At 72.4% G+C, this 22168-nt stretch overlaps 3 protein-coding genes across 4 annotated transcripts; 2 read left to right on the top strand and 1 right to left on the bottom strand.

Moving 5' to 3' along the window:
• Window positions 1–2275: 2275 nt before the first annotated feature.
• Window positions 2276–6492, top strand: PRRT4 (proline rich transmembrane protein 4). Its single transcript, XM_059847955.1, has 5 exons — window positions 2276–2840; window positions 2922–3014; window positions 3913–4665; window positions 4716–5411; window positions 6131–6492. The coding sequence occupies exons 1-5, from the start codon at window positions 2276–2278 to the stop codon at window positions 6490–6492; spliced, it is 2469 nt and encodes an 822-aa protein (XP_059703938.1).
• A 1275-nt stretch (window positions 6493–7767) lies between these two features.
• Window positions 7768–17015, top strand: RBM28 (RNA binding motif protein 28). 2 transcript variants are annotated; one of them, XM_059847683.1, is made up of 17 exons: window positions 7768–7908; window positions 8887–9170; window positions 9599–9674; window positions 9760–9852; window positions 10252–10326; window positions 10489–10809; window positions 11108–11174; window positions 11250–11359; window positions 12014–12087; window positions 12354–12495; window positions 13201–13265; window positions 13348–13512; window positions 14108–14242; window positions 15180–15254; window positions 15812–16077; window positions 16496–16592; window positions 16665–17015. In XM_059847683.1, exons 1-17 carry the CDS (start codon window positions 7782–7784, stop codon window positions 16794–16796), a joined length of 2304 nt encoding a protein of 767 aa, XP_059703666.1. In that variant the 5' UTR covers window positions 7768–7781; the 3' UTR covers window positions 16797–17015. The 2 variants fall into 2 exon arrangements, with proteins under 2 accessions (XP_059703666.1, XP_059703665.1); XM_059847682.1 differs by having other exon boundaries at window positions 15806–16077.
• A 922-nt stretch (window positions 17016–17937) lies between these two features.
• On the bottom strand, window positions 17938–19260 carry LEP (leptin). Its single transcript, XM_059847684.1, has 2 exons — window positions 19111–19260; window positions 17938–18552 (listed from the first exon to the last, which is right to left on the bottom strand). Exons 1-2 carry the CDS (start codon window positions 19252–19254, stop codon window positions 18187–18189), a joined length of 510 nt encoding a protein of 169 aa, XP_059703667.1. The 5' UTR covers window positions 19255–19260; the 3' UTR covers window positions 17938–18186.
• Between the last annotated feature and the right edge of the window lie 2908 nt (window positions 19261–22168).

Here is a 22168-nt window from a genome sequence, read left to right as displayed (position 1 = left end):
GAGTGGCGCCACCCAAATACGGGACCCCAAATGTGGCACCTTCCCAGAAGTGAGACCCCCCCCCAAGTGTGGGACACCCCCCCAAATTTGGGACAAACCCCCAAAGGCAGGATATTCCCCTCGACAAATGTGGGACCCCTCCCCTACGGGGGGGCACCCCAAATATGAGAGGAGCCCCCCAAAATGGGACCCCCTTCGAATGGGGGACAGCCCCCCAGGTGTGGGACCCCCAAGTGTGGGACCACCTCAAAATGTGAGCCCCCCCCAAATCTGTGAACCCAGACATCACCCCCCGCCCCCCCGCAGGAGGGGGACCCCTCAAACCTGGGACCCCCCGGTTGTGGGACACCCCCAAGGGTCCCCCCCGCCCCAGCCGGGCCGCGCGGCCCCGCCGGGTCCCGGAGCCCGCGGGGGGGGCGGGGGGTGGGGCGGGGGGAGCCCGGGGGGCGCGGGGGGTGGGAGGAGGAGGAGGAGGAGGAGGAGTGGGGGGGGGCTCGGCCCGCCCCTCCCGCCGCTGCCGCCGCCGGGGCCGGGCCGGGGCTGGAGCCGCCGCCGAGGCCGGTGGGTGCGGGGGGGCGGGGCTGGGTTTGGGGGTGCGCGGGGGGTTGGGGGCGCGGGGGGTGCCCGGGCTCGGGGTGCCCGGGGTGGGGGCAGCGGGGGAGCGCCCGCCGGGGCGGCCGCCGGGCGCTGCTGAGCCGGGGCTGGGGGTGCGGGTGGGGGGAGCTGGGGGGGGTGCGGGGTTTGGGGGCGCGGGGCGTGCCCGGGGTTTGGGTCCCCGGGGGGGCGCGGATGGCGAGGTCCCGGCTGCCGGGGAGGGAGGTGAGCCGGGTTTGGGGGTGCCGGGGGCCCGGGGGGCGCGGGTTTGCGGGGAGGGGGGGCTCGGGTGCGGGGGCGCCCCGGGGGTGCGGGGTCCGGGGGGGCGGGGCCGGGGCGGCGGTGGCGAGCGGGGTTCGGGGGGGGTTGGGGGGGTTCGGGGGTGCCCCCCCAAGCAGTGCCGAGCCCCGAGCCCCCCCCGCGCCGCCCCCGCGCGCGCTGTCCCACGCACACGCGCTGGCACCCGCCGTCACGCGCGCGCACACGTGCGCACACGCACCCACGCGCGGGAATGGGGGGGGAGGCGGGGGGGGCGGGGAGGACCCGGGCGGGAGGGGTGGGGGTGCGGGGGGGGGGCCCAGGTGGGGGGGGCACAGGTGGGGCTGCGAGCAGGGCTGCGGCGGGGGCACAGGTGTGCGGGGGGGCGCAGGGGGTGCCCACCCCCGGCCGTGCCCATGGACCCCCTCCGCAATGTCCCCCCTGTCACACGCGTGGGCACAGCGGGAGGGGGCGGGCGGGGGGGCAGGTGCGTGGGGAGCGCGCGGTTGTGACCCACGGGTGACACCGGCGCGGGGACCCCCTTCTCGCGGTGGGGGTCTCGGGGCGGCGGGGGCGGGGGCGGCAGTTCCGGGGGGTGGCGGGTGCGGGGGTGTCCCTGGCGGGGGTGGCAGTTCCGGGGGGCTGGACGCGCTCCGGGGGTGCCGGCTCCGGGGGCGCGGTGCGGGCTGTCCTGCGCGGGGGCCGCGGGTCCCCGCGTGTCCCGCGTGTCACTTCGCATCCGTCGTCCCCGCGCCGCCGCCGCCCTGACGGGCGCGGTGCCACCCTGCGGCGACAGCCCCTGTCACCCCGATTAGGGACCTGGCGCGGGCGGGGGGAGCTCCGGGGGAGGGCACACCTCCGTACGCCCCCGCGGCGGGGGCGGCCCCGCGTGCCCCCCGTCCCCGAGTGCCACCGCGGCACCCGGGCCACTCCTGCCCCTTCCTCGGGGGGGCTCCCGTGTCCTCACAGGTGCTCCTGTCCCAAACTCGGCGTGCCCCTGTTCCCCCTCGGGCGGTTCTGTCCTCCCCCCAGGGGCTCCTGTCTCCAGGTGCCCCGGTGTCCCCCAGGGGATGCTGCTGTCCCCTCCCTTGGAGCGCTCCCATGTGTCCATCCTTGAGTGCACCTGGCCCGTCCCATCCTGTCCCCGTGCCCGGGCCGCTCCTGTCCCCCCCAGGTGCCCCTGTCCCATCCTGTCCCTGTCACCGGGTCGCTCCTCTCCCCCCCAGGTGCCCCTGTCCCATCCTGTCCCCGTCCCCGGGTCGCTCCTGTCCCCGCTCAGAACGCTCCCTGGGTACCGGGGGCTGCCGAGGCTCCAGGGTGCCGTGGGGGGGCTCTGGGTGTGATGGGGGTCTCTGGGCTGTCATGGGGGGCTCTGGGATGCTGGGAGGTGACACGCCTGTCCCCCTGTCCACAGCCGCTCCCGATGTCGCTGCTGTCCCCCGCGGGGGGGGCGGCCGCCCCCCGGCTGCTGCTGGCGCTGCTCTGCCTGTCCGCCCGGGCCGCCGCCCCCCCGCCGCCCAGCGCCCCCCCCGGGACCCCCCCGGGCCCCGCCGCGCCCCACAGCGACTCCCCCGTCCTGTCCCTCAACCTCGGCCTCAACTTCAAGATCAAGGTGCGAAGCCAGGGAGGGCCGCGCCCCCCCGCGCCCCCCACCCCCCCGGGCGCCCCCAAGAGCCCCGGGCCCCCCCGGAGCGCCGCGCCCCCCACCCTGCCCGACCCCGGCGATGAGCAGGGCTCCGCGGGGGCCCCGGAGGAGGCGGCGGGCCGGGGGAGCCCCCCTGGCCGCGGGGCTACGACCCCCGCCCCGGGGCGCCCCCGGGACAAGCAGCTGGAGCTGGACATCGCCATCGACCTGACAGCGGGGCTGGACCCCCCCCCGGGGGGCTCGAGGGCGGCCGTGCCCCCCACCAGCCTCCTGGGAGGTGGCCCCGGACGCCCCCGGTTCCTGCCGGGCCTCTCGGAGCTGGCCGGGAGACTCAGCGCCGCCGGTGAGTCCGGGGGCGGGCCGGCCCCCCGAGCCCCCCAAACCTGAGGAGCCCCCCAACACCAACACCTCGGTGCCCCCCCAGGGTTCCTGTTTCCCACGGGGCCCCCCAAGATCGGCGCCGAGGGGGGCAACGCGTCCCTGGAGCTGGACGCGGCGGGGAGCGGCGCGGAGCCAGGTGGGGGACGGGATTTGGGGGATCGGGGTTTGGGGGGTGGGATTTGGGGGATCGGGGTTTGGGGGGCCGGGGTTTGGGGGGCGGGATTTGGGGGATCGGGGTTTGGGGGGCCGGGGTTTGGGGGACCGGGGTTTGGGGGACGGGATTTGGGGGGCAGAATTTGGGGGGCCGGGGTTTGGGGGACGGGATTTGGGGGGCGGGATTTGGGGGGCCGGGGTTTGGGGGACCGGGGTTTGGGGGACGGGATTTGGGGGGCAGAATTTGGGGGGCCGGGGTTTGGGGGACGGGATTTGGGGGGCGGGATTTGGGGGATCGGGGTTTGGGGGACCGGGGTTTGGGGGGCCGGGGTTTGGGGGATCGGGGTTTGGGGGACGGGATTTGGGGGGCGGGATTTGGGGGATCGGGGTTTGGGGGGCCGGGGTTTGGGGACGGCTTGGGGGGCTTGGGGGGATGGGGGGGTCTGGGAGCTGGGGTAGTCCTGGGGTTGGGAGTGTCCTGCATTTAAGGTGGGGCTGGGAAAACGAGGGAGGCCTGGGATTTGGGGGAGCCCTGGGCTTTAGGGTGTCTGGGAGGAACGGGGGGTGCTGGGGTTTGGAGGGGCCCGGGGGAATGCAGGGTCTGGGGGGGAGGCTGTGGATTGGGGGGTGCTGGCAGGTTCGGAGGCAATGGGGGGTTCTGGGTGGGGGGTCCTGGGGAAATGGGGAGATCTGGGAGTTCGTGGGTGCTGGGGGCGGGGGGGGGCTCCCTCCTTCCGGATTCGTAGTGAGATGCGGGATGTGGGGCGTGGGGGTACCTGGGTGACGCGGGGGGTCGTGGGAGGAACAACGGGGGGTGTTCGGGGCGCCCCCGGGATGCGGGGACCCCCCCGTCCCCCCTCTGACGCCCTCGTCTCCCGCAGCGCTCTCCCCCGGCCGCCAGCCCTCCCGGGGGGCCGCGCCCCCCCCCGCCGCCGCCTCCGCCTGCACCCCCGGATCCGCCTGCGGCTCGGGGGGGCCCGACCCGGGCGGGGCCTCCCCCGCGCCCCCCTTCTCGTGGCCCCCCCACTTCCTGCCGCTGGGCACCCCCTGGCCCGAGGCGGCGGCGCTGTGGGGCGCGGCCTGGGGGGGGCACGTCTATGGGGCGGGGGCGGCCTTCGCCGTGCTGGGGGCGCTGGGCGCGCTGCTGCTGCTGGGGGGGCGCCGGCCGGGGCTGGCGAGGCTGCTGGGGGCGCTGCTGGCCGCGTCCGCCTTCGCCCGCGCCTTCCCCCTCTTCTTCGACCCCTACGAGCTGGGGGGGCGCCTGCCGCCCCCCGCCGCCCGGGCGCTGTTCGAGCTGCCCTTCCCGTGCCTGGGCTGGGGGCTGGCGCTGGCGCCCCCCGCGCGGGGCGCGCCGCTGCTGCTGGCGCTGGGGGTGCTGCACCTGGGGGGGGTCCTGGGGGCCGTGGGGGCGCTGGCGGCGCTGGGGGGGCCCCCGGCGCTGCTGCTGCTGCCCCGCGCTCTGTTCGCCGCGCTGGCGGCCGCGCTGGCGCTGGGGGGGCTGCGGCGCTGCGGGGCGGGCGGGGGGCGCGGCAAGCGCGGCGGGGGGGCGCGGACGGGGGTCCCGCGGCTGCTGGGGGCGGCGGGGGCGGCGCTGAGCGCGGGGCTGCAGCTCTTCGGGGCGCTGCAGGCCTGGGGCTGGGCGGTGACCCCCGCCCCCGGGCCCTGGGCCTGGTGGGGGCTGCAGCTGGGGGGGGCGCCTGGCCGAGCTGGCCATGGGGGGGGGCGCTGGCCGCGCTGGCCTTCGCCGCCCCCCCGGGCGGCCGCGCCCCCCCCGGCGGCCCCGCCGAGCCCCCCGAGGGCGGCGGCGGGCGGGGGCCGGGCGAGGAGGCGGGGGCGCCCCCCGAGTCCCCCCTGGATGTGGACGGGGACCCCACGGCCGGGTACCGGCCCCCCTCCCCCATCGACCTGCGCCGCTCCATCGACGAGGCCTTGGGAGCGCCGGGAATGTTCCGCGCCGGGAACGGCGGCATCGGGGCCACCGGGGGCACCGGGAACACCAGGATCAGCCTGGTAGGGAACACCGGGAGCACCGGCATCGGGGGCACGGGCAGCACCGGGAACGGTGGGAAAACCAAGAGCAACGGGGTCAGCGTGCTCGGGAGCACCGGGAGCACCGAGATCAGCGTCATCAGCGCCGCCGGCAGCGCCCGCAGCGCCGGCAGCACCGGGAGCACCGGCACCAGCACCACCGCCCTGCCGGGGGGCGGCAGCTCCGGCAGCACCGGGAGCACCGGCACCAGCACCACCGCCCTGCCGGGGGGCGGCAGCGCCGCCATGCCGGGGCTGGGCACGGGGAGCGCCGGGAGCGCCATCGGCACAGCCGGGGCTGCGGCAGCGGGCGGCACCGGCACCGCGGGGGCGGGCACGGATGGCACGGCTGGCAAGCCTGGCACGGCGGGAACGCCTGACACAACCGGAAAACCTGGCACAGCTGGAACACCTAGCACAGCTGGCACGGCTGGCAAACCTGGAACAGCTGGAGCACCTGGAACAGCAGGAACAGCTGGCAAACCTGGCACAGCCGGCACACCTGGCGCAGCTGCAACACCTGGTGTAGCTGGAAAACCTGGCACAGCTGCAACACCTGGCACAACTGGAAAACCTGGAACAGCCGGAACACCTGGCACAGCCGGCACACCTGGCACAGCTGGAACACCTGGCACAGCTGGAAAACCTGGCACAGCCGGCACACCTGGCACAGCCGGCACACCTGGCACAGCCGGCACACCTGGCACAGCTGGAACACCTGGCACAGCTGGAAAACCTGGCACAGCCGGCACACCTGGCACAGTTGGCACAGCCACCACCCCTGGCACAACCAGCACACCTGGCACAGCCGGCAAATCTGGTACACCTGGCACAGCTGGCACAGCCACCACAGCTGGCACAGCTGGAGCAACCAGCAAGCCTGGCACACCTGGCACAGCTGGCACGGCTGGCAGGGCCGGCGGGACAGAGCGAGGCACCCCCGGCCCAGCCAGGGACAGCAAACCCGAGACCCCGGGAATTGGCACCGCCGGCACCTCAGGGACGGGGGCACCGGGCACCGCCCGCGCCACCAGCGGCACACCTGGCACCCCTGGCACCCCTGGCACGCAGGGCCCTGCAGCGCCTGGCACCGCTGGCCCGTCAGACCCCGGCTCCTCTGGCACAGCTGGGACACGGGGGCCTGGCGCTGCTGCCCCCCCCGGTGCCCCCGGTGCCCCCGGTGCTCCCGGTGCCCCCGGTGCTCCCGGTGCCGGCAGCTCGGCCCCCCGCGGCCCCCCCACCGCCCCCCGCCCCCCCGGGCTGTCCCGCGCCGCCTCCTGCGGGGGACCCTCCGGGGGGGGCCCGGGGGGGGATCCCGGCGCTGCCCCCTCGGGCCGGGGACCCTCCCGGGGGGGGCCGAGCCCCGGGACCCCCGCGCAGGGCCCCCCCCGGGCAGCGCCGCCCCCGCTGCGGCCGTCGCAGAGCTGGGCTGAGGGGAGCCCCCGGCCCGGGCCGGCCCCCCCCGGGCCCCCCGAGCCCCCCGCGGGCGGCGGCGGCCGCAGCCCCGGCAGTGACACCATAGACTTGTAGGGTGCAGCGGGGAGACCCCGGCCAGAGACCCCCAGGACCCCCTGAGCCCCCCCCGAGTCCCCGAGACCCCCAACCGAGGGTGACAACACCGGGACCCCCAAATTCCTGAGACTCCCCCCCAAGTGCTGGTGACAATCTGGGGACTCCCCAGGTCCCTGAGACCCCCCCCAATACGGGTGACAATCCGGGGGTACCCCCCCATGTCCTCGAGACCCCCAGGTGCTGATGACAACCTGGGGACCCCAAAGGTGCCCCCCAGGTCCCCGAGACCCCCAAATACGGGTAACAAGCTGCCCCCCATGTCCCTGAGACCCCTCCAAGTGCTGGTGACAATCTGGGGACCCCCCCAAGTTCCCAAGTCCCCTCGAAGAGGAGTGACAAACTGCCCGCCCCAGCTGAGCCCCCCAGGTGCTGATAAGGACTTGGGGACCCCCAAGCCGCCCCCCAAGTCCTTGAGACCCCCAAACACGGGTAAGGAGGTGCCCCACCCAAAGCCTCGAGCCCTCCAGTCGCTGGTGCCAATCTGGGGACCTCCCCAGCTGTCCCCCAAGTCCTCGAGACCCCTAAGTGCTGGTGCCAATCTGGGGACCCCCCAGTTCCATGAGACCCCCAAATAGGGGTAAGAAACGCCCCCCCCCCCCCATGTCTTTGAGCCTCCCAAGTGCTGGTGTCGGTCTGGGGACCCCCCCAGACGCCGCTCAGGTCCCTGTGACCCCCCAATACGGGTAACAAAGTGCCCCCAGTTCCCCGAGACCCCCAAATGTTGGACCTGGGGCCCCACAAAATCCCCCACGGCCCCCCCAGTTCCCTCCGACGTGTACCCAATAAAGTGCCACGTGCGCAGGATGTGTGTGACACCCCCGGGCGGACCCCTGAGCACCCCCAGACCTGGGGCGGGACCCCCGAGCCCCTCTGACACTCCCAACTCCGACACGGGGCCCCCGAACGCGCCCCCGTCCCTGAAACGGTACCCCAAGGACCGCTCGACCCTCTTCCCGAAGGATGGGACCCCCCGAGCCCCCACGACCCCTCTGGGCTGTGCTGCCGGGTCCCGGAGCCCCCCGACCCCTCTGCGCCCCCCGGCCCCGCGGGTGCCCCAGCCGTGGGTCCTCCGCGCCGCCAGGGGGCGCTCTCACCCGCCCCGCCCCCGGCCGCCGCTCCGCCCCGCTCCCGGCATCCCCCGCGGGCCAAGATGGCGGCGCCCGAGGCGCGCACGGTGCTGGTGCGGGGCCTCCCCGCCGGAGCCACCGCCGCGCTCCTGGAGCGGCTCTTCGGGCACCTGGGGCCGGTCCGCCGCTGCTTCGTGGTCACCGAGAAGGGTCCGCGCCGGGGGGGGCCGGGAGGGAGCGGGGAGCGGGGTTTGGCGGGGTCTGAGGAGCTCTGGAGCGAGCTTCGGGGCTGGGAGCGGGGTTTGGGGGGGCTGCAGGGGCTGGGAGTGGGGTCTGGGGGCCTTGGGAGGGCTGGGAGTGGAGTCTGGGGGGCGGAGGTTGGGAGCTGAGGGGCCCGAGGGGCCGGGCCCGGGGCTGGGGGGTTCTGGGGGCACGGAGGGATTTGGGGCTGGGGGCTGAGGGGAGTGGAGGGGACCAGACTGGGATTTGGGGGGGTCCGGGGGGATGGGAGTGGGGTCTTGGAAGTGGAGGTGACATTTGGGACTGGGGTCTGAGCTGAGGGCTGGGACTGGGATTTGGGGCGGGGGGGCTCGGGGGGTCCGGGGCTGCGGGGCTCTGCGGGCAGGAATTTGGGGAGCGGGAGTTTGGGGGACGGGAGTTTGGGGGAGCCGGATTTGGGAGAGCTGGAGTTTGGGGGGCAGGAGTTTGGGGGGCAGGGGTCTGGAGGGGCAGGAGTTTGGGGGGCAGGAGTTTGGGGAGGAGGAGTTTGGGGAGCGGGAGTTTGGGGAGAAGGAGTTTGGGGAGCGGGAGTTTGGGGAAGAGGAGTTTGGGGGGCAGGGGTTTGGGGAGCAGGAGTTTGGGGTAGCGGGAGTTTGGGGGGCAGGGGTTTGGGGGGCAGGAGTTTCAGGGCGGGAGTTTGGGGGGCAGGAGTTTCGGGGACAGGAGTTTGGGGGGCGGGAGTTTGGGGAGAAGGAGTTTGGGGAGCGGGAGTTTGGGGAAGAGGAGTTTGGGGAGCAGCAGTTTGGGGTAGCGGGAGTTTGGGGGGCAGGGGTTTGGGGAGAAGGAGTTTGGGGGGACTCGGCTGCCTCCACAGCGGGGCTCTCGGGGCAGGGCTGGTTTGGGGGTGCCGGGCGGGTCGGGGGGGCCGTGCCGGGGGTGTCCGGCCCCTGACGCCCCCCCGGCCCGCAGGCTCCCCGAAGTGCCGCGGCTTCGGCTACGTGACGTTCTCGCTGGCCGAGGACGCGGCGCGGGCGCTGCGGGAGCCCCCCGCGCTGGGGGGGCGCCGCCTGCCCGTGAGCCCCGCCCGGCCACGGGCCCGGCCCGGCGGCAAGGACAGGGACAGGGACAGGGACAGCGACAGCCGCGGGGCGCGGGCCGAGCGCGGAGAGCCCCCCCCGGACCCCCCCCGGGCCAAGAGGCCGCGGGGCCCCTCCCGCAAGGCACGGCTGATCCTGCGCAACCTCAGCTTCCAGGTGAGGGGCACCTGAGAGCCCCCGAGGGCCCCCTGAGGGCCCCGACACCCCAGGGACCCCCTGAGGGCTGAGACCCCCCGAGAGCCCTGACACCCCAGGGACCCCCTGAGACCCCCTGAGGGCCCCTGACACCCCAGGGCCGCCCACCTCCCACAAACCCCCCTGTCCCCCCCCGTCCCCGCAGTGACCCCCCCGTCCCCGCAGTGACCCCCCTGTCCCAGCAGTGACACCCCACTGTTTCCCCTGTCCCAGCAGTTCCCCCCCTGTCCCCCCAGTGACCCCCCTGTCCCCGCAGTGACTCTGCAGTGACCCCCCCGTCCCCTCAGTGACCCCCCTGTTCCCCCAGTGACCCCCCTGTCCCCCCCCTGTCCCCGCAGTGACCCCCCAGTGACCCCCGTGTCCCCCCAGTGACCCCCCTGTCCCCGCAGTGCTCCGAGGAGGAGCTCCAGGCTCTCTTCACCCCCTTTGGCCCCGTGGTGGAGCTGAACCTGCCGCGGAAGCCTGGTGAGCCCCAGAGCCCTGAGCCCCCCGGGGTGCTCCCCAGGTGGGGGGCTCGCTCTGGGGGCTCACTCTGGGGGGGCTCTTGCAGACGGGACCCCGAGGGGCTTCGCCTTCGTCCAGCTCCGGAACCTGCGGGAGGCGGCTGCGGCGCTGGGGGGGCTCAACGGGGCCCAGCTCCGAGGTCTGGGGGTCCTGGGGGGTCCTGGGGGGCTCAACGGGGCCCAGCTCCGAGGTCTGGGGGGCTGGGGGGTCCTGGGGGGGCTCAACGGGGCCCAGCTCCGAGGTCTGGGGGGTCCTGGGGGCTGTTTGGGGTCCTGGGGGGCTCAGTGGGTCTCAGCTCTGCGATCTGGGGGGTCCTGGGGGAGGTTCCTGGGAGGTTGGGGTGCTGGGGGTCTCCACACAGGGAAGATCAGAGGTTTGGGGGGGTCTGGGGGAAATGGGGGGTGAGGGGTGGGAGCTGGGGGTGCCTGGGGGCATTGGGGGTGCGGGGGGGGTCTCTGGGGAAGGGGCACAGGGTGGGGGTGTCTGTGGGGCATGGGGCCCTCAGGAATTTGGGGCTCTGACCCCCCGTGCCCCCCAGGGCGGCCCCTGGCTGTGGACTGGGCCGTGGCCAAGGACAAGTACCAGGGGACACAGGGACCCCCGAAAACGCCTGGTGAGACCCCAGCACTGCTCTCAAACCCCCCTGAGACCCCAGACCCCCCAGTGAGACCCAAACCCCCCCACAGCCCATGTGAGGGGCTGGGCCGGGGTCCCAGGGGTTTGGGGGGCAGAGGGGGGTCTGTGACTGTGACCCCCCCACCCCCTGTTCCTACAGAGGGCGAGGAGAAAAAAAAACAAGAGGGAGAGGAAGGAAAGGAAGAGGAGGATGAGGAAGAAGAAGAGGAAGAGGACGAAGAGGAGGAGGAAGAGGAGGAAGAGGCTGCCCAGCCACCCCGGCAGACCCCAAAAAGGGGATCAGGGCTCAGAGCTGGGCTGGGGCACAGGAAAAACAAGGAGGTAGAGGAGGCTGAGGAGGAAGAAGATGAAGAAGAGCAAGAGGAAGATGAGGAAAAAGAAGAAGATGAGGATGAGGAGGATGAAGAGGATGAGGAGGATGAAGAGGATGAGGAGGATGAAGAGGATGAGGATGAGGAAGGTTTGTTGGGTACTGGTACGGTTGGGGGCTTCTGGGACGGGAGGGGTCTGGGGGGGCTTTGGCAGAGTCTGGGGGGGCTTTGGGGGCTCAGGGGGGCTGGGGGGGGCTCCTGGGGAGTTTGGGATGGGCTGGGGGGCTTTGGGGGGGGTTGGGGGGTCTGGAGAGGTTTGAGGGAGGGGCTTAGGGCAGTCTGAGGAGTCTTCCAGGACACGGGGACATTTCTGGGGGTCCGGGGGTGCCCCTGGGGGTCCGGGGGCGCCCCTGGGGGGCTCCCAGGTGCCCTGACCCCCCGTTGCAGAGGAGCCCCCCCGGCAGCGCCGGCAGCGCCCGTCGGACGTGGGCGAGGGCAGGACCGTGTTCATCCGGTGAGTGGGGGGCTGGGGCCGGGGGACCCCCACCCTGGGGCACCCCCGGCCCCCCCTGAGCCCCACCCCCCCCAGGAACCTCTCGTTCGACACCGAGGAGGAGGAGCTGGAGGAGAGCCTGGGCCAGTTCGGGGGGCTCTGCTACGTCCGGCTGGTGCTGCACCCCCAAACCGGGACCCCCAAAGGTGGGACGGGGGCTGGGGGACCCCCAGAGGTGGGACGGGGGCTGGGGACCCCCAAAGGTGGGACGGGGGCTGGGGGACACCCAGTGGTGGGACGGGGGCTGGGGGACACCCAGTGGTGGGAAGGGGGCTGGGGGGGCAGCGGGTGCTGCTCCCCCACACCAAGACCCCCAAAAAGGGGGGATCTGGGTGGGGGCTGCACCCCAGAGGTGGGGGGAGTCCCAGGGGGATCTCTGGGAGGGGTCCCAGAGGGTCCTGGGTTTTTGGGGGCGGGGGGGGGGGGTCTCAGATTTTGGGGATAGCATATTTGGGGGGTGTCTGTCCCACATTTGGGGGTGTCTGTCCCACACTGGGGGGTGTCTGTCCCACTTTTGGGGGGTGTCTGTCCCACATTTGGGGGGTGTCTGTCCCACATTTGGGGGAGGGTCTGTCCCACACTTGGGGGTGTCTGTCCCACTCTTGGGGGTGTCTGTCCCACACTTGGGGGAGGGTCTCCCGTGGTTGGGAAGGCCCACAATGGGCAGTGTCCATGGCAGGGGGGGTATCTGATGTTTGGGGGGCCCCCCAGATTGGGGGTGTTCCACATGTGGGCTTGGCTCCCACCCTGGGGGTTCCCCCTCCCCTGGGGGCTCCCCCCTGACCCCCCCGTCCCCCCAGGCTCTGCCTTTGCCCAGTTTGAGACCCCCGAGGGGGCCCAGAAGTGCATCGAGGCTGCTCAGGAGAGGCCCGAGGTGAGGGGGGCCCCGGGGGGCAGAGGGGACCCCCGGAGAGACCCCCAGGGATGGGGACACCAGGGGGTGTCAGGACTCCTGGGGGGGTTGGGGAGGGGTTTGGGGTTTTGGGGAGGGTCTTGGAGGGTTTGGGGGCAGTTTGGGGTTTTGGTGGGCTGGGGGTTTTTGGGAGAGTTTGGGGGGTTTGGGGGGTGTGGGAGGTTCTGGGGGTTGCTCTGGGTTTGGGGGTGTCTGGTCTGGGGTCCCCCTGACCCCGCTGTCCCCAGGGCGGGGGGCTCCGCCTGGGGGGGCGGCTGCTGCACGTGGACCCCGCCCTGAGCCGAGAGCAGGCCCGGGGGCTCCCGGGGGGCGCGGGGGGACCCCGGCCCCGAGGCGGCACCAGGAACCTCTACCTGGCCCGGGAGGGGGGTGAGTCGGGGCAGTGCCCCAGCCCTCCCTGACCCCCAGCCTCCCCGTTCTCCTGGGGACCCCCACCCCCTATTTCCCCTTGCTCCCCAATCCCCCACCCCTCATTCCCTCTGCGCCCCCAGTGCTTCTCAAACCCTTCCCAAACCCCCCGACCCCCCTTTTTCCCCACCACATTTCACTGACCCCCCCAAAACGCACTCATTCCCTGCCCCAAACATCTGCCCAGGCCCTTCCATTATCCCCTGACCCCCCAAAATTCCCAAAATTATCCCATTTCCCCATTTCCCTGAGTGCACCCAAATTCCCTTACCTCCCCCATTTCCCCTCCCAGCCATCCACCCGGGCTCCCCCTTCCCCTGAGCCCCCCAATTCCCCTGACCCCATTACCGCTCCCAGCCATCCACCCGGGCTCCCCCCTTCCCCTGACCCCAAATCCCCTGACCCCAATTCCCCTGACCCCATTTCCCACCCCAGCCATCCGCCCAGGCTCCCCCATTCCCCCTGAGCCCCCCAAATCCCCCCAGAGCCCCTGACCCCATGTCCCCTCCCAGCCATCCGCCCGGGCTCCCCCATTCCCCCAAAGCCCCCCAAAGCCCCCCAGAGCCCCTGACCCCATGTCCCCTCCCAGCCATCCGCCCGGGCTCCCCCATTCCCCCAAAGCCCCCCAAAGCCCCCCAGAGCCCCTGACCCCATGTCCCCTCCCAGCCATCCGCCCGGGCTCCCGCGCTGCCGAGGGTGTCAGCGACTCGGACATGGCCAAGCGGGCGCGGGTGAGTGGGGCCCGGGGGGGCTCGGGGGGTGTTTGGGGGTGTCCCCCTCCCTGCCCGGCCCGCTGACCCCCCGTGCCCCCAGTTCGAGGAGCTGAAGCGGCGGCGGCTGCAGGACCCCAACGTGGGCGTGTCGCGGACGCGGCTGTGCCTGCACAACCTGCCCAAGGCGCTGGACTCGGCCCGCCTGCGCGCCCTGCTGCGGGCTGCCCTGCGCGGCCCCGCGGGCACCGCGCCCCGCATCGCCGAGGTGTGCCCGCGCTGCCCTGGGCCCCAGGGCCCCCCGGGTCCCCCCGGGTCCCTCCGAGTCCCTCTGTGTCCCCCCGGGTCCCTCCGTGTCCCTCCGTGTCCCCCCGTGCCCTCCGTGTCCCCCCGGGTCCCTCCGTGTCCCCCTGTGTCCCCCTGTGTCCCCCCGTGTCCCCCGTGTCCCCCGTGTCCCCCCGTGTCCCCCCGGGTCCCCCCGAGTCCCTCCGTGTCCCCCCGAGTCCCTCCGTGTCCCCAGGTGTTCCCCAGGGCTCTGTGTGCTCTCCTCTGGCACTGGAGGCCATGTGGGGGTGATTTGGGGCTGCAGCGGACTTGGGGTCCCCCCCAGGATGGGTTTGGGGTGCAGGGGGTGGTGGGGGGTCCCAGCTGTGTCCCTTGGGGGTGCTGGGGCTCTCCGGGGGGTGTTGGAGGGTTTTGGGGTGACCCCATGCCTCCCCCAGTGCCTCATGATGCAGGAGCTGTGGGGGGCTTTGGGGTGCCCTGGGTGGGTTTTGGGGTGACCCAGGGGGGTTTTTGGGGTGACCCAGGGGGGTTTTTGGGGTGACCCAGGGGTGTTTTGGGGTGACCCCATGCCTCCCCAGTGCCGGGTGATGCGGGAGCTGCGGGGCCAGGGCAAATCCTTGGGGTTTGCCTTCGTGGAGTTTGGGGAGCACGAGGAGGCGCTGGGGGCCCTGCGGCGCCTCAACAACAACCCCGAGCTCTTCGGGGCCCACAAGGTCAGTGCGGGCACCCCAAATCCAGGGCACCCCCTTTCCAGAGCCCTGGGATTTCCTGGGACCCCCCGGGGGTTTGGGATGCCCCATGGGTTCTGGGCAGTGTGGGGTTCCCCTGGGTGTTTTGGGGTACTCTCCGGTTTTTGGGGTGTTCTGGGTTACCCCCCCGGTGTTTCTAGGGAGGTTTCTGGGGTCCCTCCTGGCTTGCTTGGTGCCCTCATTGTGTTGGGGTGTCATGGGGTTCTGGTGGAGTTTTGGGATCTCCCACTGGGTTTTGAGGCTCTCCCCATTGCTCAGGGGGTTCCAAGGTGCCCCCTGCAAGTTTGGGGTGTTGGGGTGTCCCCCACGGAGTTTTGGGGGCTTTAGAAGTATCCTCTTGGTTTTGGGGTGTCCCCTTGGGTACTTGAGGGGATTTCAGGGCGCATCCCAGTGTTTGGGGTATTGGGGGGTGTCCACCCCCCGGTTTTGGGGTGTTTGGGGTGCCCACCGTGGTGTTTGGGGTGTTTGGGGCGTTTTGGGGTGTTTGGGGTGCCCACCGTGGTGTTTGGGGTGTTGTTTTGGGGTGCCCACCGTGGTGTTTGGGGTGTTTGGGGTGTTGTTTTGGGGTGCCCACCGTGGTGTTTGGGGTGTTTGGGGTGTTGTTTTGGGGTGCCCACCTTGGTGTTTGGGGTGTTTTGGGGTGCCCATTGTGGTGTTTGGGGTGTTGTTTTGGGGTGCCCACCGTGGTGTTTGGGGTGTTTTGGGGTGCCCATTGTGGTGTTTGGGGTGTTGTTTTGGGGTGCCCACCGTGGTGTTTGGGGTGTTTGGGGTGTTGTTTTGGGGTGCCCACCGTGGTGTTTGGGGTGCCCACCGTGGTGTTTGGGGTGTTGTTTTGGGGTGCCCACCGTGGTGTTTGGGGTGTTTGGGGTGTTGTTTTGGGGTGCCCCCCGTGCCCCCCCAGCGCCCGATCGTGGAGTTTGCGCTCGAGGACCGGCGGAAGCTGCGGCTGCGGGAGCAGAGGATCCAGCGGGGGCTGGTAGGGGGCCCCTGACCCCTGTGCCCCCTGTGCCCCCTGGGCTTTCAGAGCTGTCCCCAGTGCTGACCCCAGCCCTGTCCCCAGCCCTGACCCCAGCCCTGTCCCCAGCCCTGTCCCCAGTCCTGACCCCAGCCCTGTCCCCAGCCCTGTCCCCAGCCCTGACCCCACTGCTGTCCCCAGCCCTGTCCCCTGCCCTGTCCCCACTGCTGACCCCAGCCCTGTCCCCTGCCCTGTCCCCTGCCCTGTCCCCACTGCTGACCCCAGCCCTGACCCCAGCCCTGACCCCACTGCTGACCCCAGCCCTGTCCCCTGCCCTGTCCCCAGCCCTGTCCCCAGCCCTGACCCCAGCCCTGACCCCTGCCCTGACCCCACTGCTGACCCCAGCCCTGTCCCCTGCCCTGTCCCCAGCCCTGTCCCCAGCCCTGACCCCAGCCCTGACCCCACTGCTGACCCCAGCCCTGACCCCAGCCCTGACCCCAGCCCTGTCCCCAGCCCTGTCCCCAGCCCTGTCCCCAGCCCTGACCCCTGCCCTGACCCCCCTTTCCCCACAGGCCAAGGCCAAGGCCAAGGCGGCTGCAGGACCCCCAGAGGGTCCCCAGGGAGTCCCGGGTCCCCCCCAGGGGCAGCCAGCCCCCCCCCAGGGGCAGCCAGCCCCCCCCGCGGGCTCGGGGGGCCCCCCGGCCGCCCCCCAGCCCCCCTCGGGGCCGCCCCCCGGGACCCCCTGGGCCGGGTTCCGCACGCAGGGCCCGGGGCTCAGGGGGGCTCCCGGCGCCCCCCGCACCAAGGTGCTGGCCCTGCCCTCGCACCGCGGCCCCAAAATCAGGTGAGGGGGGCCCTGTGCCCCGGCCCCATCCCCCTTCTCCTCCCTTCACCCTCCGTTTTCTCCCCGTGTCCCTTTCCTTTTTCTCCTTCTTTTGTCCCTTTTCCACCCTTCCCTTTTCCTCTCCTTCCCCCTTCCCCCCCTTTTCCTGCCTCCCGTTCTTTCATTTCTCCCCTTTCCTCCCCCCCTTTTCTCGCTCATTTCTCTTTCCTTCTCCTTTCCCACCCTTTTTCCCTTTTCTCCCCCGTTTTCCCCCCCCTTCCCCATCCCTTTTCCCACCCCATTCCCTCCCTTTTCCCTCTCTTCTCTCCTCTCTTTCCTCCAAACCTTTTCCTTCCCTCCCCGGGGTCTCTGCCCCTCAGGGCACCCCAGGGTCTCCCTCCCAGTTCCCCTTTTTCCCAGTTTCCCCTTTTTCCCCCAGGAAACGGGACAAGGGGAAGGCTCCGCCGCCCCCCAAGCCCCCCAAAGCCCCCAAGGCCTCTCGGCGGCGGGAGAAGCTCCGGGTGCCCCCTCCCCAGGTAGGCACTGGGGTGTCCCCCGGGAATTGCCCCCGCAGTGGTGCCCCCGGCCCTGACCCCCGTGTCCCCCAGGGCCAGCGGCGGCGCCGGGGGGGCCCCGGGGGGGCCGAGGCGCGCTTCCAGGAGCTGGTGGAGAGGTACAAGAGGAAGATTCTGGGGAGCACCCCCCCCGCGGCCCGCGGGGCAAAGTGGTTCGAGAGCTGAGCACCCCAAAACCCCCCTGGCACCCCAAAACCCCCCTGGGGGTGCCAGGGGTCCCAAACCTTACGGGGGGGGCTTTGGGGTGCTGCCCCCACGCGCTCTGGGGGGGCTGGGGGTGGGACCCGGCCCTGGATCCCTCCTGGCTCCCCCCGGGATTTGGGGTGCCCCCCCCGTGGCTCTGTGTCTTCCTGGGTTTTAATAAAAATGGGTTTTTGAGGAAAATTTGGCCATCGGTGCCGCCCCCCACCCCAAAACCCTGGGCAGGGGGCAGGGGGGCCCGGGGAGCGGGGTGGAGACCCCCGGGGGGATCGGGGGGTCCCGTGGGTTTCGGGTCCCATGGGTGCCCCCCGTGTCCCCCCCAGCCCCCGCGGGTCCCAGCTGAGTCACGGTGGCCCCGTGTGGCCACGAGCCTCGGTGGCCTCGGGCGTGACCCGGGGGTGTCCCCACCAGGGGGCTGGGGGAGGCGGGGGGCTGCAGGGGACGCAGAGTGACACTGCCAGTGACACCCGTGTGTGACACAGTGTCCCTTGTGTCCCTGTCCCCCCATCCCTGTCCCCTTTGTCCCTCCTGTTCCTCTCTCCTCGTCTCCCCTTTTCCCCTTTCCTGGGGGTCCTGGCCCCCCCGTGTCCCCCGCTGGGCTGGAAGTGTGGGGTCACACCAGGCCGGGGGGATGGCAAAGCCACCAGCGAGTCATCGACTGCCACTGAGTCACCGTGTCCCTGTGTCACCCTGCCCTGGGGGCCCGGGAGATCCCAGGGCCCCACAGTCCCTTGTCCCCAGGTGCCCCCGTGTCCCGGGGGGTCCCTTGTCCCCGTGTGGCCGCTGTCCCAAACGTCCCTTGTCCCCAGGGGTCCCGTGTCCCAGTGGTGTCCCTTGTCCCCAGGGGTGTCCCTTGTCCCCAGCAGTGTCCCTTGTCCCCAAGGGTCCCTTGTCCCCAGGGGTGTCCCTTGTCCCCAGGGGTGTCCCTTGTCCCCAGCAGTGTCCCTTGTCCCCAGGGGTGTCCCTTGTCCCCAGGTGCCCCCGTGACACTGCAGATCCCGTTTCTCAGGGAGTCCCTTGTCCCCATGTGGCTGATGTCCCCAGGGGTGTCCCTTGTCCCAGGGGTGTCCCTTGTCCCCAGAGTCATCAGAGACACAACTGAGGCTGCTGGAAAAGGAGCTTTAAATTAAATAAATTAATAATAACCGTAACAGTAATAATAAAATGGTAACAGTAATGTTGTAGAAAAAGGTGCTGGCAGCAGCTGGAGTCGCTCCGGTGCCCGGGGCCACTCGTGGTGTCCCCAAGTGAGCTCCTGGTCCTGTCTGTGGGGTCCTGATGAGACCCGGTCAGGTCCTGGCCGTGTCCCTGTGGGCCGGGGGTTCCTGGGGGGTCCCTGGGGTCCCGAGGGTCCCTAACACGCGGGGACCCCCTCGAGGCGGGCGGCGACCCCGTCCAGGCAGCCCCGGAGCCGCGCCAGGGCCACCCCGGCCACCGTGTGCGGAGCCTCGGCCAGCGGGGCCGGGGGCGCCGCGGGGGGGTCGCGGGGCGCGGGGCAGCCCAGCAGGGCCCCCAGCACGGCCAGCAGGCTGCGCAGGTTCTCCAGGTCGTTGGCCACCTGGGCCAGGCGCAGGTCGCCCCCGGGCAGGGCCGCCAGGAGCCGCTGGAAGAGCTGGAGGCGCTGGGCGGCCCAGCCCAGCCCCGGGGGGACCCCCCCGTCCGGGGGCCCCCCCTCCGGGACCCCCTCCAGGCCGGTGATGCGCAGGGTCAGCGGGAACAGCTGGGGCACACAGAGGGAGGGGTCAGGGCGGGGGGGACACCCGGCCAGCCTCGGGGACCCCCCTGGGGTGGGGGCACTGCCCGCTATGGCTGTCCCTCCTTGGGACACACAACCCTCGGGAACAGAGCCCCAGACCCCCGCAGACCCCATCCCTGGGGGTGCAGACCCTCAGACCCCCCCAGACCCCATCCCTGGGGGTGCAGACCCCACATCTCCCCCAAACCCCATCCCCAGGGGTGCAGCCCCCCAAATCTCCCCCAGACCCCATCCCTGGGGGTGCCCGATTTGGGGTCAGAGCCCCCACACCCACCCAGCTCCAGGCGCCCCTTCCTGGGGACCCCCAAATCTGGGCACGGGGTCCGCCCCATGGGAGGACCTCCCTGAGGACCCCAACCCACTTTAAGAAGAGGATCCCCCCTAGTGAGGACCAGCCCCCCAGTTGGTGGCACGTCCCCCCCAGTGTCGGTGTCCCCCCAGGCCCTCCCCGGGTGTCACAGCTGTGTCACAGCTCCAGCCCCCCCAGTGTCGGTGTCCCCGGGGTCCCCGGGCCGGGGTCACCTGGAGCTGCTGCAGGCGCGTGCTGAGGGTCCGGGTCAGGGCCCGCGCGTCCGCTCGGACCCTCTCGAGCCGCACGGGGCGACCCCCGGCCACCGCCACCGCCAGGCACAGCAGCGCCCACAGGGACACGCCGGGACACCGCATCCCGCCGGCTTCTGGGGGGGACACGGCTGTCACCGGGCAGCGCCCGCACCCCGAATCTCGCGCGGGTCACCCCCGTCCCGGGGGCACTGGTGTCACCGAGCACGGGACGGGGCACAGGGACGTGCGGGAGGTGGCGCCGCTGGCACACGGACTCCGGAGCCCTCGCCACCGCGTCACGGTGCCACCGTGTCCCCGCCCGCACGTGCCGCTCGGGCCGTGTCCCTGACGCCTTCCCGGAGCCCTTTGGCACCTGTCACCAGGGCCACCGCGGCCCGGCCGTGACCACGAGGGGGACAGTGACAGCGCGGGCGGGGGACGCTGCTCGGAGCGGGGAGGGAGGGTCACGGTGACCGTTGGGTCCCCGGGGTTGGGTCACCTCCCTGGGGACCCCCCGCCCCCGGAGGGTGCGGGATGGACATTGGGGTGACCTTGTCACCCACAGCTTGGGGATGGGGGGACACGGGGACGTGGGTGACACAGGGTTGGGGGGTACACGCGGGTGGAGGGCACACGGCGGACGTGGGGGTGCAGAGGACAGGGGGACACGGGTGACACAGGAACGGGGGGGACATGGGAGGGGGGGACACAGGGATGCTGGAACATGGGGGTGTGCTGGTGACACGGGGACAGGGGGAAACCGAGGGGACATGGGGACAGTGCCACTCACCGGAGCCTCGCGCGCACTCGCTGAGCCTGGAACGAGACGGTGCCGGGTGATGGAGGGACACGGGGACCCCCGCCAGTGCCACCAGCCCACCGGCCGGGGCGGGGGTGGCCCGAGGTCCCTTGGGTCACCCCCGGTGCCCCTGCGGGGCTGGGGGACACGGTTGGTGGCACTGCCACCCCCCCGGGGACAGCAGGGACCAGGGGGGACAATGACAGGGATAAGGGGGTGCCCAGACCCCCCGTGAGCTTCGGTCCCAGCCAGGCCCGGGACAGCGAACCTGCAGGACCCTGAGGAGGGGGGGACACTGGGGACCCCTGGGGCTGCACCCGCAGGGACCGCGGGGGTGACACAGCCCGGGACCCCCAGGGCGAGGGGAGCGGGGCGAGAGCCCAGGGTGGGGGTCCCAGGGAGGGGGCTGGGGATGTCCCTGAGCGAGGTGTCCCTCTGGGGGGCTGGGGTGTCCCTCCGGGGGTGTTGGGGTGTCCCTCTGGGGTGTTGGGGTGTCCCTTTGGGGGTTTAGGGTGTCCCTCTGGGGGTTGGGGTGTCCCTCTGGCCGGGGCGGGGTGTCCCTCGAGGGGTTTGGGGTGTCCCTCGAGGGGTTTGGGGTGTCCCTTTGGGGGGTTGGGGTGTCCCTCGAGGGGTTTGGGGTGTCCCTTTGGGGTGTTGGGGTGTCCCTCGGGGGGTTTGGGGGTCGGGCTCACCTGGTGGCCCCGCGGGTCCCGTCGGTCGCGGCGGTGGCTCCATCGTGCCGCCCCCCCTTTATAGCGGCGGGGCCGCTCCCCAGAGCGCTGCCCGCCCCCGCCCCCCCGCGCTGTCCGGGCCGTGTCCGGGCCGTGTCCGGGCCCTGTCCCGCCGGGGCGGCCCCGCGGACGGGGATGCGCGGGGCGGGGGGGCCCGCCATGCCTCCAGCCGGGCCGGGGGTCCCGCAGCAGGAGGAGCGCGGGGGGGGTCCCGCGGGGAGCTGGGGACACCGGCATGGCTCAGGGGGGTCCCGGGGACACGGGAAGTGCTGGGGGGGCCAGGGAGGGTCCCGGCTTCCCATTGCCCCCCGCAGTCCCGTCCCCCCCCCCCCCCGCGCATACGTGCCCAGGTGAGCGCAGCCCCGCGGTGACACATCCCGCGCGCGCCGTGACCGCGCACACGCGCCCGTGTCCCCCCCGTGTTCCCCCGTGTTCCCCCCGTGTCCCCTCTGTGTTCCCCCGGTGTCCCCTCTGTGTCCCCCCGGTGTTCCCCCGTGTCCCCCCCGCGTCCCCTCCGCGTCCCCTCTGTGTCCCCACCGTGTTCCCCCCGTGCTCCCCCCGTGTCCCCCCACATGTCCCTCATGTGCCCACACCCCTCCGTGTCCCCCCAGTCTCCCCACCTTTGATGTCCCCTCCTCGTGTCCCGTCCCATCCCCCCGTGTCCCCCCGCGTGCCCCAGTCCCCGCACGTGGCACTCACACACCTGGCACGGGATGGGGACAGAACAGGGACACAACCGATGTCCTCAAGGGTCACAGGTGTCCCCAGGAGCCCCCAGACCCATGTCCCCCCCGCCGGGGACACCGCCAGGGTGACACGGGGGAAGGGGCGCTCTGTCGGGGCACGGGCGACCCCCACTCTGTCACTGGGGGGAGCAGAGGGGTTCCTGTCCCCACCGCCTGTCCCTGTCACCCCCGGCCCGGGGTGTCCCCAGAGGGAGGGGTGTCCCCGTGGGGGTCCCCAGGCGGGGCTGTCACAGCGCTAGTGACGCCGGAGTTGGTGCCACCACGGTGGTGACACTCGGCAAACACTGCGGTGGCCCTTCCGGGAAGGCCGGAGGTGACACTGGTGACTCCAGTGCCCGGCAGCCGCTGGCAGGGCCCCGGGACTCTGGGGACACGCAGAGTGCCCCGCAGCCAGCACGGTGACCTGGGTGACGTCACGGCGTGTCCCCTCCCACCTGGCATCCCTCGTGGCTCACTCCCTGTCACCTCTCTGCCCGCACCCTTGTGTCCCCAAACCTCGTCCCAGAGCCCTGTCCCCACTGTCCCTCATGTCCCCATCCCTGTCCCCACCACCGACTGCCCCCAGGGGCCCCCCTTGGGCCCCTCCCCCATCACTGGGCAGCGATGGGGACCCAAACTGGGAGCACTGGGACCTGTTGTGCCCGTCCAGCACCCCCAGTGTCACCTCCCCCCAGCCCTGCGGTGTCCGCAGTGTCACCCCCCGGGGGTCCCCGGCCGTGCCAGGAGCTGTGGTGGCCTCGTGGCCCCATTCCTGCTGTCCC

This window comes from Haemorhous mexicanus, chromosome 5, assembly GCF_027477595.1.
Source record: "Haemorhous mexicanus isolate bHaeMex1 chromosome 5, bHaeMex1.pri, whole genome shotgun sequence".
In the NCBI taxonomy this organism is placed as follows: domain Eukaryota; kingdom Metazoa; phylum Chordata; class Aves; order Passeriformes; family Fringillidae; genus Haemorhous; species Haemorhous mexicanus.
This window is presented reverse-complemented; position numbering and strand designations above follow the sequence as displayed.

Coding starts and splice junctions, on each gene's coding strand:
- PRRT4 (XM_059847955.1), top strand. CDS start 2,276: ATGTCGCTGCTGTCCCCCGCGGGGGGGGCGGCCGCCCCCCGGCTGCTG. Junction 4,666..4,715: donor CGGGGCGCTGCAGGCCTGGG/GCTGGGCGGTGA, acceptor TGGGGGCTGCAG/CTGGGGGGGGCGCCTGGCCG. Junction 5,412..6,130: donor GGGCACGGATGGCACGGCTG/GCAAGCCTGGCA, acceptor CCTGGCACGCAG/GGCCCTGCAGCGCCTGGCAC.
- LEP (XM_059847684.1), bottom strand. CDS start 19,254: ATGCGGTGTCCCGGCGTGTCCCTGTGGGCGCTGCTGTGCCTGGCGGTG. Junction 18,553..19,110: donor CGCGCCTGCAGCAGCTCCAG/GTGACCCCGGCC, acceptor TGTGTGCCCCAG/CTGTTCCCGCTGACCCTGCG.
- RBM28 (XM_059847682.1), top strand. CDS start 7,782: ATGGCGGCGCCCGAGGCGCGCACGGTGCTGGTGCGGGGCCTCCCCGCC. Junction 12,496..13,200: donor CTACCTGGCCCGGGAGGGGG/GTGAGTCGGGGC, acceptor GTCCCCTCCCAG/CCATCCGCCCGGGCTCCCGC. Junction 15,255..15,805: donor AGAGGATCCAGCGGGGGCTG/GTAGGGGGCCCC, acceptor CTTTCCCCACAG/GCCAAGGCCAAGGCCAAGGC.